Raw genomic sequence first — 13,517 nt, forward strand, 5'->3', positions numbered from 1 at the left:
GTGTGTGTGTGGGGGGGGGGGGCAAGTGTGCCTTCTTCTATTCCACCACAAGGCTGGGACTGGAGTCTGCCATGACCTGCCTGCCCTGAGGATGATGGGCCCAAGGGATTGTCCCTGCCCACTTGAAGTGGTGGCTTGAGCTAGGTCACTACATGGCCAGGAAAGAGCCCAGGTACATTCTGGCTGCTAAGCAGGGCTAATGGGTCTGGACAGATGGCCACCTAAGCCAACTGTTGTCCTTGCATCTGCCATCACAGGACATGCACTACTTTGTGCCTGAGGCTCAGCTGGGCAGGACAGAAGCTAAAATCCAAGCCCCGTGGGAAACCAGTGTGTGCTAGGGCGTGGGTGTCAAGAGACGTTCTCTCAGCCGTCTTACAAGAATGACGGAACCAACCGGTGTGGGAAGCAGCAAAGAGCATGGGTTCTGTGAAACCCCTGGCAGGCTGAAGCCTCTGATGCTACACATGCCACGCAGCACAGACTGGTCCAAGCCCCGCTTTCCTTGCTATAAGCAGAGTCTGCCAGCAAATGTGGCCATGCGGCTTTGTTGAGCTGTGGGTTATATATGTTCTCTAAGTGTGTGCGTGCGTGCGTGCGCGTGCGTGCATGTGTGTGTGTGTGTGTGTGTGTGTGTTGGGGGGAATGACTGGCTGCCCCGTGGAGCTTATGTATGAGCCCTGGCTTACAAAGGCCCAGGGCTTCCAGGTCCACAGAAGCAAACAGGTCGGTGAGGGCTGGCAAAGGAGCTGGAACAGGTCGAAGCATGGCTCACCAGGCTGGGATATCAATGAGGACCCCATGAAAAGCCCCCTGGTCACTATCTATGGCCCTCTACACACAGGGTCATCTCCATCCTCCCTGCCCTTGACACCACTGGGTATCCCTGAAAGATAACAGGCACTAATCCCCAATCCTGCCTACTCCACAGAAGACAGTCTCTGAAGTGACAAACTTCCTGCCCCCCCGTGTACAGTGGGTCTTCGTGTGCCCAAGGATGGGGTGCACATGGCTGGTGGGGGGAGCACTTGGTACTGGGAGAGCAACAGAGAGCATGTATCTGCATATGCTAGGGAGTCAGATGACCTCACTGGGGGGAGGGATGACCACACCTAGGGGTTGGATGCCAGTGACTCAGCAGGGGCCTGCCTCCGTTTGAATCCATAAACCCCATCCCAGAGCAGCCGTTCCTATAATACTCAGACACTCACCACGGGCCCCGCTCCATGGCAAGCTACCCAGTAACTCCCTCACCCCATAACTGCCAAATCCCCAGTTATAAGTGTGGGCAGCTGCTCAGAGAGACATGGTAATTTCCTGGAGGTGCACAGCGGGCAGACAGCCACCCACAGCAGTGCTGGCTCTGTGCTCTCCCAAACCTGGTGTGCTGACAGTTTATAGACATTTCCCCATAAACATCTGCCAGCAGATGAGAATGACCTAGATCTGGTAAGTCATGGCATCTGGGCTTCCATTTTTAGCCTTCCCCTGGGGAGTTCTTCTGACAGCAGGGCTAGCCAGGTAGGGTTTCCCCACACGACCACTGAGCTCACCCTTGAGAATGTGGGACCCTGAGGGTGAAGAAGACTACAGGGACCCAAGGGTCCTCTGCACAGCCAGTGGCCTTCTTGTCCCTGAGTCCTCACATGCTTACTGTCCCATCGTCCCCAAAGCACTGTCTCTCCAGAGACTGCAATGGCACGAGGCTTCTTGTCACCAGGTAGGGAGGTCACCCATGCAGAAGACAGGACCTCAGCACATGGAAGGTTCTCGATCTGTTCTCAAAACTTGTCTGAACCAGCAGCACCAAGCACTCCTCTTGACACTGATGAACCCATGACCAGAAAACCAAGAATACATGCGTGGAGGGCCTTAGCCGCAGTGTGATGGCACTTAAAGGTGGTGAGGCTTGGATAATCTCAGGATGGGTCCCTCTTGAGAGTCCTCATGGGAGTTCACTCTCTCCCCTCACACATGTCTGTCTGCACACGTGCAAAGCAAGACTTGAGGATGCACCAAGACGGTGGCCGATGGGATGCTCTTACCAGAGCCAGGGTGGGGCCCTCTGAGCTGGGAGATGGCATGTCTGCTGCGGAAGCTGCCCCGCTGGGAGCCTCATCCCGGGCTGACTAAGCAAGGGTCTCAGGTGGGGAAGGCAGCCTTAGGAATAGGGACAGGGAGTGTGGTGAAGCAGGAGACAGGACAGAGCCACGACAGCTCTTCTGACCTACACCCACGAGATGGCACTACTCAGCCCAAGACAGCAAGCAGCAGCAGGCATGGCTCTAGTGACAAAATTTAGCAGGGCCCCAGTGAGAGCAAGCGTGATGCACAGATAGGAACGCCTTCCACTCACCTCATGAGAGTTGGTGCCATGAGCCACTCTGGTTTTGCAAACTATGTGGGGGAGACAGAAGCAGAGAGGAATTAACATGGCTGGTATCCACATGGCTAGACAAGGGGGACAGGGACCCTCTTGAGTAGGAACCTCCCATCTAAATATTAACAAGGCACAGCCTTGCTTAGATCCTGATATTGCGCGAGACTTGGGGCATTCAGGTAATAAGGAACTCTTAAAGACGCCTTCAGCAAAAGGCACAAAGGGCTGGTGGGAACTAAAGAGATGACAGTCGCTGTGTCAAATAGTGTCTGTGCTCAGGGTAACAAGGACCGATGTCCCCGGGCCAGGTAGGAAACTGCAAGGAAGGACCCTTCTCAAGGTGGGATCCAGGGCTACGTATTCTTCTTGGCATCCAGGGCTTTCATTTGCTTCAAGCAAGCTCAAATCTGGGGGAACTGTAAATGTTACTCCCCCACAGTAGAGAAGTCCACCCTGAACTTTACGGTGTACATACTGAAGGGGAAGGCCAGGCCGTTCTGCTCCAGCAGCCTCATGGTGTCATCCCCACACAGGCTCGTGAGCTCCATGAAGGGCGGTGAGCAGATCCTGTCATCTAGAGCAGAGGAAGTCTGGTCAGCGCACTCCTCCAGAGATACCCACTACACCTACCTGCAGAGCCCACCCAACTTCCAGGTCTCCGGACTGTACAGCCCTATGTGCATGTGCACAATACGCACGACGTAGTTGTTCACGTTTTCTGTCAATGTAAAATCCCCGAGGTTCTGATCGTGAGCCTTTAACCGCTGAACCGTCTCTCCAGCCCTTGTCAGCATAAAATTCTTATACGCTAACAGGAAAATGTGAGGAGCAATGAAAAGTCCTGGTTTTACAGCTACAATTACTAAATTCTTAACCTTTGAGTCTATGTTTACACACAGAGAGCGATCTAACAGAATGCCATTTTGTAAACTGAAGATTAACCTGATGCATTGCTATCACCTCCTTAGCTTGGTAGCTCCCCCCCCCCCGCCCCGCCATCCCCATCTGTATCTTGGGTTTCATGACAGTCACAATGTCACGTGGTTAGCTCTGAGCACAGGCTCTGCAATGTGCTGATGGCATCCCATACATCCTTTATAGCCTGCAAAGTCTCTCTGCAAGGAGGAAACTGAAGCCAGAGAGGTGGAAGGAGGCTATCCCCTTCACACGGATGCATCAGCCCCCAAGCGCTCAGCGCCTCCAGGACCTGATAGCCAAGATACACACCCACTATACTCACTGGTCTTGGAAGGTGTGGCTATCGCCTTTGATGCTCACCCTGTGGGTTTTCCCTTTTTTTTTTTTTTAGTATTTTATTTGTGTATGTGGAACAGGGCACGTACATGCTACAGTGTGTGTGGAGACCAGAGAACAACTTGCCAGAGTTGGTTCTTTCCTTCCATCATGTTGGTCCTGGGGATCAAACTCAGGTCTTTAGGCTTGGTGGCAGGCACCTGTTCCTGATGAACCATCTCACTGTCCCTCCCCCACCACATGAGTTCTAATACTGTTGGACTTCGGGCAAAGCCATGGAAGCTGACTTGCATCCTATGAATACTTTCTGATACTTCTGTTAGCAGGCCAGGTCAGGACCAAGCAGATTACTGGTGGGAAAGCAAATGTGTTCTTAATCTCTAATGACAATTCAATTACTGCTTTGTTACTGTTGCTTCCTGTCATAGTCCCCATCCCTGAAAAGGCCGTGCGCTCTTAGGAGGCGGGATCACCCTACACTGGACACAGGGATTTGGAAAGGCTGAGTGTTAGTGGGCAAGGGCAGCCCACCTCCCACAGACTTGGAAGCCCAGTCCTAAGCAAACCAGCAAGTGCTGCCCCAGAGCACCTGGCCACTTGCCCATCAGCATGCTAAATCAAGATCCAGTCTCAGTTTGTTTATAAATGTTTGTTTTCATTTAAATGGACTTGGTTATAAATGTGTAATGATCACAGCCAATTCTTTTTAAAGGTAAAAAGGGGATTATGGTATAGATATGAATACTTTGTTTTGGAATGGATTTTCATTTATTGATACAATTTAAAGTCAATTTGGTGATATGTATATTTCTCCTCTTGTTTAGGTATTGTGTTTATATAGCTCAGTCAGAAATGTAGTGTATAACTTAGTACAGATTATAGATAATTACCTATGATAGTCAAAGCTTAGAGTTAAGTTAGTTAGGTTTTTCAAGATACACAGAGATGTATTTGATTTGAGATAGATAGGTATTCTTCAAACCTTTCAAAGATCTACAGAATATGGCATTTAAAATGGCTTAGGGTTTTTATTGACAGTGAGACGTAATTGCAATACCAACTGCACCAGAAAGGAAGATGGACATTAAAGAAACACGTTATGGAGTTTGCCTCCAATATGGCAAGACTAGCCATATGGACAAGATACTGCTCTTGTCTGGACTGTTTGACTTTGTGATGTATAAACTGGACATGCAGGACCCACAGGAAAGTGACTCCTGATTCAAGATGGACATTGCTACAGAGATCCTGCTTCATGGAAGAGTCTGCGAGACAGTATGCAGGACACAGAGAAAAGTGACTGACAAACTGCCAATACAAGAAGACAGTTTAAAGTTTCCTGCTTTGCTGAAGAGTCAGCTAGACACACTATGGCCTATGGGCTGAAGATGGAAGATTACAGAAGAACTTCAAGTGACTGACAGGCGAGATGTCTCTGTCATTTCTAGAGTTTATATACTATCCTTCTGTGGTCTTTGAGGGAGTTGAAGACAAATAGTTATGGTTATAGTTTTCCTTAGTTAAGCTTAAAGATAAGTTACATACAGGACTTTAGACACACAAAGATAGAATAGATGATGGAATATTTTCTTAAATCTTACTAAATGTTAATGGACTAAATATTGTTAACTGTGATTCTTACTTGATAACTGTTGTGTTATATATTTTGCTATGTTAAGCTTAAAAACCTTCTTTTTATTTAGACAGAAAAGAGGAGATGTTGGGAGATGTCATTCTGTATATGTTTCTCATACTGGTTAATGACTAAAGCACTCACTGTTGGCCATCTCTCCCCAGAGGTGTTTGGAGTCCAGATGAACTATACAGACAAGACATTTCCAGAGAACAGGCTGCATCCAGCACCGGATGGATCAGACCCCCTGCCTTTCAGAACTCTTGAACAGAGAGGAAGGGAGCCTGGAGAGTAAGACGGCCACATCCATCTACCGATGCTCTAGTTCATTTATCCAGTTTGGAGATGGATATCCACACCCTGGACGGCAGACCTCTGCGGAGCTGCTGCCTGTCCTATGCCTCCTCTTGGGAGGGGACACTGGGACCAAGGCTGTACCAATGGCACAGTCAGGAGGAACTCCTATAACAAGCTTGGGTCCAGCTGCCAACTTGCCACCAAGAGACCAGGCTTGAGTGAACGCAGCCCTGAGCCTGCATGCCAGAGAGGATCCATTCCCCACTGCCCTGCCCTGGTTCCTGGAGCCAGAGTCATTCCGGTGCACCTGTGAAATCACAGCGGACTAGAAACCATTACTGTTTGCATTTTGGTTCCATCCATCACAGCAAAAAGATAGCCTCCACTAAATATACAGCACCAGACAAAGCAATGGTGTCCAGGTACAAGGGGGAGGGCTGGAAGGAAACGAGACACCTAAGGGGAGAGCTGAGGTGTCCCTGGAGGTGGGGAGTGCACATGACCAATAGGAGGGAGAGCCTAACTGAACAGAGATGGCGAGGCACAGTAATGGGCTACATGTCTGAGAGAAATGTCTCCCAGGCAGATGGGACGGCCAGTGCCAGGGATGTTCCTGGGATCAGTTAGGCAGGTGAACACGGCGGGAAGCGAGGACGGGTATCAGGGCAGGAGTCTCACTGCCCACCACCTCAGATGCATCACTGCCTGTGGAAGGGAAGCACCACACAGGCTGTCCCGCTCAGCATGGGAAGTGCAGGGTGGCCTCAGCAGTGAGTCTTTTCCCTAATGTGAGGACAGGGTAAAAGAATTTTTGGTAAGTCTGTGCTGAGAGCTGGGGAGGCTATTTATGGCTCCCGGAGGAAGGGTACTGTTGTTGATTTATCTGTCATCTTATTTCTGGATAGGATTGTTAGGAGGCTTTTTTTGGGTAGATGGTGGGTTGTCTTCCTCTAAGAGCTGTAACATCAGTCCCTGAGAAAGTCGGAGGCTCCCAGCTTCCCACAACAGAATCAACAGAAGCTGAGGGTCCTCAAGGAGGGGCAAGCCCCAACTGCAGCCTTTCCCCAGGCCAAGAGGGAACTTGAACAGGAATGGCACGGACACCCCGGTCACACACAGTGTCACTTTGCAGGTGACAGGTGAGTGGAGAAGGTACAGAGGATGGCAGAGGTGTGCAGCTCTCAAGTCAGCTGACTTGACTTTAACCCTCTAGCCGGGTCTTTGGCGGATGACTGACCAAGCTAAGTTGGGTTGGTAGGAGCATGCAGTCGGTGCCCAGCAGAGGAGACACAGCAGAGCAGACACGTCCTGAGTCACCACTGTTCACTGGTCCATGTCCAGCTTCCCAGGGCATGTCATGTACCCAAGTTCAAGATCAAGAGCCCAGCTCTCACTGGCTTTCCTCAGTGTGCTTCTGTTCTCATCTTCACAGTTTGTCTTTTAGTACATGCATTTTTCTTTTTCATTTCTGCTTTTATAGAATACTGCTACCCCCTCCATTACTTATAATCTCGTATCCTGGGCTGCTTGACTGGTGAAACCCACCACACCCCACCCCACCCCACCCCGACATATAGTTGATTATTCTCCACAACAGCCAACTTCAGGGATATCTCCCCTACACGTGGCTCTTACTTGTGGCAAATTGCTTCCACAGACTGAATTTCCAGGAGTGAGGTTTGGGGTCCACAGAAATGGACAGTTCAATGATTCTTCCACACTGTGTCCCCAAAGGGTGGACCAACAATGAATGGCCATGCCTTCCCAGCCCTGGCTGGTCCCCTCTTTAGGCAGTATCTTTATAAAAGGACAGGATGAGAAGTGTGGTGGTGAGGGGTTCCATCTCCTCTGTATGATCATCCTGAGGCCACCAGGTCTGATATGGGGTAAGGCTGGGACGGAGACCTCAGACAGGACGTAACATAGCCCGCAGGTCCGAGGAGGAGCCATGCCACCCAAGTTGGTAACCCAGCTCCACCTCTCACTTACTATGAGCCCATCTGAAACTTTACTTCTGTGTGCCTCAGTTTTCCTTCAATGAGGTCAAGCAGAAATGGTACTCACTCCCCTCCCCAGTGTGGAGAGAATGCATTTTAAATTACAAAAGAGTCACCTCTTGCCATCATGATTCAAACGCTTTCTGTTTGGTGAGAAACTGTTATGGTATGGTTCAGTTTTACTGCCTGGTTTGGGGAGCTAGCCTGTTGCCTCACTGGGAGATAAAGAGGGGGCCTGGTGAATACATACCTAGAACTGGTTGTAGTGTCATTACTCTCTCTCTCTCTCTCTCTCTCTCTCTCTCTCTCTCTCTCTCTCTGTGTGTGTGTGTGTATGTGTGTGTGTGTGCACGCGCGCGCGCAGTGCAGGAGGGCAGAATCATTATTAGATCTTCCTCAGTGACTCTTCACCTTATTTTTTGAGACAAGATCTCTCTTTGAACTTGAAACTCACCAATTCAATTAGCCTGACTGGCCAGCAAGCTCCAGGGATCCACCTGTCTATCTCCTGCCTCAGGACTGGAGTTAAGGCTACACTGTTGTGTCTGCTTTTATGTTGGTGTTAGGGATCTGACCTTAGGCCACCTCTCCAGGCCTGGTTGTTCTGTCATTATTGCCCCAGGCTACAAAGGGTCAGCAGCAGGAGTGAGCCATGTTGGAGATGTTCAGCAGTGTGGGTCAAATGCTGACTAAGCCCCCAGAGCAGGGACAGTGGATATGCTCAGCACTGACATCTTTGACACTCATAACCAGGAGACTACAGAGGCAAATCCATCTCTGAGAGGAAGATTCCTCCAAAGAAAATGTGGCCTGAGGCCCCAGAGCCAGCCCGATTACTACCACGCCACACTTCTCTCTTATCTGCCCCCCCATCTGTAAGATGGGACAATTATGTCACTCACCACTTGGCCTGCTAAAGGGACACACAGGAAGCTACATTAAGGCGGGGCATTTGGAAACTGTCAAGAAGGCAGCTAGTCCTGTTGCAATGTGATAGCGCCCTCTAGAGGGCATTCAGGATGCCCCTTTCAACTCACTCTACCTGCTCTTCTAGGACAAGAGAAAGGGCCCCCATGATGGCCCCAGCAGCACCAGAACTTCTTCCCAACTGCCCCTAGGCGTTTCTGGAGTTTGTAATCAGGAAGTTTCCCTCTGTGACCGTCACCCATAACCGTCTTCTCTCCACCCAATCCTCTGCCCCAAACCTGGGGCTCCCTGGCATCTCGCACCTCCCAGCAATGCCTTCCTAGTGCAGGGTTCCCATAGCTGCAGACCCAGCTCCTTCTCAAGCTCTCCCTGCTGAGGTAGCTCACACTGAAGGGATAGTGCCCCAGCCCTGGAATTCACAGGGAAGCCCCATCTCTCAGCTCAGGCTTATAGGACAGGGGGTCTCTTTAATGAGGTATCCAGGTAAAATGAGGTCACTGGGGTTGGCCCTAGTCCAAGAGAACAGGTGTCCCTACAAGAGGAATTCAGAGCTGAGCGTGGTGGCACAAGCCTGAAACCCCAGATCACACGCCCAAGAGACCCTACCTCAAAAAGAGCTGAGATACCAAATGATAAGAGCAAATGCTATCCTATACATGCAGCCTCTCGAAGTCCTAAGAGGGCAACTGGCTGGGGTCACTTGGAGCCACTAGGGGATGAAGGGAGCATTCCACAGTGGCCACAGCTGCTGTTCTGCTCTCTAAGGATTCAGAGGCCCCGAGGCCTCCTGGCCACATCACCCTTCCTACCGACAGCTACAGCCCAACTTGGCCCCTTGGCTACAGGTAAGCTACTATGGGGGCATGCAGCTGAGGTGGTAAGGCCGGAGGAAACACACATCCCCAGGGTGTGACATCTCCTAGCAAGGGCCAGTGTGGCCTGCCGAAGCATGCCACAGGCAGCTGGGCGAAAGGTTCGCCTCCAGACCAAGCTGGTGACCCAACTCCTTCTCCTGGAGCCAAGCAGCTATTTGTAACCGGAATGTTCAGAGTCGAGGAGTGAAGGAGCCAGACACCGGCTGGGACAGGGCCAGACATTCCTGAACCCCGACCAGCTGCTGGAAATGTGGATTAGCTCGGTGGCAGCTGTCCCCACTGATTTATGGTCCCTCTAGACCCTAGTGGGGCTCCTCCTACCCCCTTCCAGCTTCGATTCCCAAACTGCAGCGGCCCCCATGTTTCCAAGACACATAAAACAATGCTTGGAGTGCTGTCTCTGCAGGATGAGTCCAGCAAGCAGAGATGTTAGCTTGGCCCCTGCACAGAGATCATGCTCGCACTGGAGAAATTATATTTTTAAAGTTTCCTCCATTCCAAGGGGATCCTAAATAGTTAGGAGGGGGGGAGCAACAACCCTTTTCTCCACACCAGAAGGGGAATCTTCATGGAGTATTCATTCGAGCAGAAATACAAATGGCCAATAAGTACAGGAAGAGGTGCTGAGCCTGTCTGTCTAACAGTGGCATTAAGATGAGAGGGAAATCCCCCCTCGCCCCCCCCCCCCGACGGGCTAAGTGTGATTAGACATAAACTGTTCAGGGGCAATACAGCAAGACTGCCAATGTGAGCATGCTTGGACTCTTCAAGCAAGAAATCCCACTTCTGGGGATAAACTTTTACACAAATATGCAGAAACATAGTACACACACACACAAATCCAAACAAAATTGGGTAACCCTATGCACCCAAATAATCAACTAAATAAATGATGGCTGGCTGGTTCAAATGGCCCACTCTCTCCCATTTTTAACACTGACTCAGAAACATGGCAAAGTGCATATGAAGGGGGTAAAGGTTGTAGCCGTGTATGTGAATGTAACCGGCTTCTGCTTATTTTTAAAATGTGTATAGATTTCACATATTTCTGCAAAGCATGAAGACACTCTAGAATGATGCATTTCAAACTGATGAGTGGCTGCTTTTGAAGCCCAGGTAGGGCTGCGGAGATGGCTCAGAGGTTAAGAGAATTGGCTGCTCTTCTAGAAGACTCAAGTTCGATTCTCAGCACCCATATGTCAGCTCCATGGGTACTGCATGTATGTCATGGGGTGCACAGACAAAACATCTACACACATAAAGTAAATTAATTGATTAAAAAAAAAATCTGAGTGGGGGGGGGCAGACCCTGCAGGCTGATAGAAAACTCAAGAGAAGGTGTTATCTATGCTGGGATATGGAGCCCTCGGGGGGCACCCAGTCTGTGGTTTCCAAGTGTATCAGGTGGAGCGGAGGTCTCTTGCTAGAAGCTCCACAGAATGGGGGAGGTGGGTACAACTACAGATGACTAGACAGAAAAGGATAAGGATAGCCATATTTTATTGATTCTAAGTAAGACATGTTTTTCTGTATTTTCCATCTATGAAACTGAGATGGATCTCATAATAGTGGGTACGTCACAATTCACTCACCGCCCCTGGAATAAAGTACCAGTGCATCTTATGGTTGGTAAAAGCTCATACCGCCCTGGACTGAAAATGTACACTAGTGTTGTCATCAAGGCTGAGAAGTGTTACTGCCTAGGGAACCCGCCACCCAACAAATCTGACACTTCCCCCTGTCCTCTGCTGGGGCTTCAAGACTTACCAAGTGGGTTAGAGAGGTACTGTGCATGAGACAGTTCAGCAGGGATCACAGCAGCAAACACAGCTGTCACAGCCCTGGTGGTCCTTCCAAGGCCAGGTTTGGGGACTATGAGGAGCAAGGGTCTGTACCTTCATCCGCCACACAAAACTAACCCACTTCTTTCAATGGCCCTGAGTTCTTTAGCAACTCCATCTTCCTTAACCAAAACTTTCAAATGACTTCTTCTCTGGCATTTAAAATCTTTCGACTCTGCTTTCTGTTTTCAAGTCTCAACATAATCCCCTCTGCCTCCATATTCCTGCAAGGTCATACATAGTCCTTCACACAGGAAGACAGAAAGCATACAACCAGCCTTTGGTTACTGTCGGACCTGGGCTGCAATGGCACAGTGACCCCTAGGCTGGCCTCTCGCTGGCCTCGGCCAGAGCCCCTGCTCTCCTCTGCAGTAATGTATAGCGGCTCCAGCAAAAAGCAATCAGGGTTATGTTCCAATAACCACGGGGGCTGGGATTTGGTCATCAACCACTTGCAGAGCATCTAGTGGGCATCGGGGATCTCCTCTGGTCAGTCACCTCATATACTTAGAAGGAACTCACTCCTGGGAATGCTGCCAGCTGAGCTGGCAGGGCCCTATAACGGGAGGACCTGGAAATCATTAGCCACCGGCATAATCATCCACAGAGGTGGGCAGGCATGCAGGAGCCAGAATACCCTTGGGGTTAGGAGCCAGGTTTGGGAACCCTGGCTAAAATGCTAAATCCAGACAACATAGGTCCATCCCAGACTTGCCTCTGGTTGACCTGGAACCCTGACTCATCCAGCTCAATGTACCCATGTGCATTCATCTCTAAAACGGGCTGTCTTGCTCACAGAGTCTTCTTGGGAAGAGCCATCAGGACAGACGGGAAGCCAAGTGACTGCCTGAAGCATGGCTCAGAGAAGGTGGGTGTTGGTAGCTCTCCCAGGACGGACAGCCACACTACCCACAACACCCATCTCCTCTTTAGAGAGCTACTTTTTCAGGGCTCTAAGCAACATTCTTCTCTTTCCTCTTGGTATCAAGATTATTCCATTTCAATCCTGTTTCCAAACCGCCTCCAAGATGAACCATGATTAAATTCCCATAAAACCACAGGCACAGAAGATTGCTTGCCCCATGCACACCCCTCCCTGGGGAGGCCGGTGTCCGGGACAGGCCATCTGTCACCTCCCCAGCTCATGTGGGAGGTTACGGGAAAAGGAGGGCAGGAAAGTCAACCTCACCCTGAAATCCTCAGAGCCCTAGACCTTGCCCTTTTTCCCAAGACCCTTCATATCTGCTATCCCTGAGGACAAGGACACAAACCTACACCCTACACCATTCAGTGACCTTCTGATGCTTCTCACACATGGCTACAGCCAATTAGGGAACTGGCTAGAGCCATGCCTGTAATTGCTCAGCCTAGCACAGCAGTGTCTCTGGCCCTGGGCCTAGTGTGGCACAGTGGGTTGTCCCTGTGAGAACTGGCCTTCAAATGCATGCAAAGCAAATTATGGTTTGTCATCGTGACCTCCTCCCTAGCTCCCAGAGGCACCAGGCAATGTTATGTTTCTGGGAGCTTCCACCTCTAGTCTAGGCTGGGATGAGGCTCTGTGCCTCTGCCTGAGGGATGGGAGTGGTGGTGGATATATAGGCACAGGTACAGGCATGTCACCAAGTGACTATCTCCAAGGAGCAGTTATATGAATGAGTCCTGGGCAAGGCTCTGGGAATGTCATTCAGAAACCTCCTAGCTTCATGCTCTCAAGTTATTCCATCACGGGAGACTGCTGTTGAGCTCAGGGGCAGAGGCCACGCTCCACCCCTGCCAAGGGCCCAATGGTCATTCCAAATACCATTCATCCATGGGGAAGGCAGGCCTCCAAAGGAGGGGCTCACATTTTTGGTGTAACCTGACAGATGACTGGTGTCCTCTCAGATTCGTATTAGCCCCCTTTCCAGGTGACACTTGTAGATTTCAGCTGAGCAAACAGCTGCCCAGACTTATTTCCCAACTCCCTTGCAGCCCAGCATTCAGCTAGCTCTGGCCACTGGGGAACAATATCTTGAAGCTTGCAGAACCTTCTGAAAGGTAAGTAGAAGTTGTTCTCTCTTGTCTGCTCCCCATCCTAACAGTCAGATCTCAGGATGTGATGGCTAAAGGTTCAGGCACCACTGTGGACCAGGGGGGCCATGCTTTCAGAGAATTAGGTAGTGAAAACTTCCTGGGTGCTCACCCTCCGGGCCTTTACCCAGCACGAGGGAAACCCTATTTTGCTTATGCTTTGCTGTCATAGCAACTTACATGCTAACTGAGGGTTTGAGTCTGGTGGATGTAAGGTAGAGAATGGGTCCTGCTTCCCTTCCT

General features: G+C 50.3%; 1 protein-coding gene across 2 annotated transcripts in view; it reads right to left on the minus strand.

Moving 5' to 3' along the window:
• The window catches only part of Itpk1 (inositol-tetrakisphosphate 1-kinase), a 130,570-nt gene that overhangs the window by 18,125 nt on the left and 98,928 nt on the right, over positions 1 to 13,517 (minus strand). For both annotated transcript variants that reach the window (XM_051196508.1, XM_051196509.1), the window contains exons 5-6: positions 2,856 to 2,954; positions 2,357 to 2,397 (exon numbers count right to left, since the gene is read on the minus strand). In XM_051196508.1, the coding sequence (XP_051052465.1) occupies positions 2,357 to 2,397; positions 2,856 to 2,954 (140 nt within the window). The remainder of the gene's footprint in view (positions 1 to 2,356; positions 2,398 to 2,855; positions 2,955 to 13,517) is intronic.

Source organism: Phodopus roborovskii, unplaced genomic scaffold (assembly GCF_943737965.1).
Source record: "Phodopus roborovskii unplaced genomic scaffold, PHOROB, whole genome shotgun sequence".
Lineage (NCBI taxonomy): Eukaryota > Metazoa > Chordata > Mammalia > Rodentia > Cricetidae > Phodopus > Phodopus roborovskii.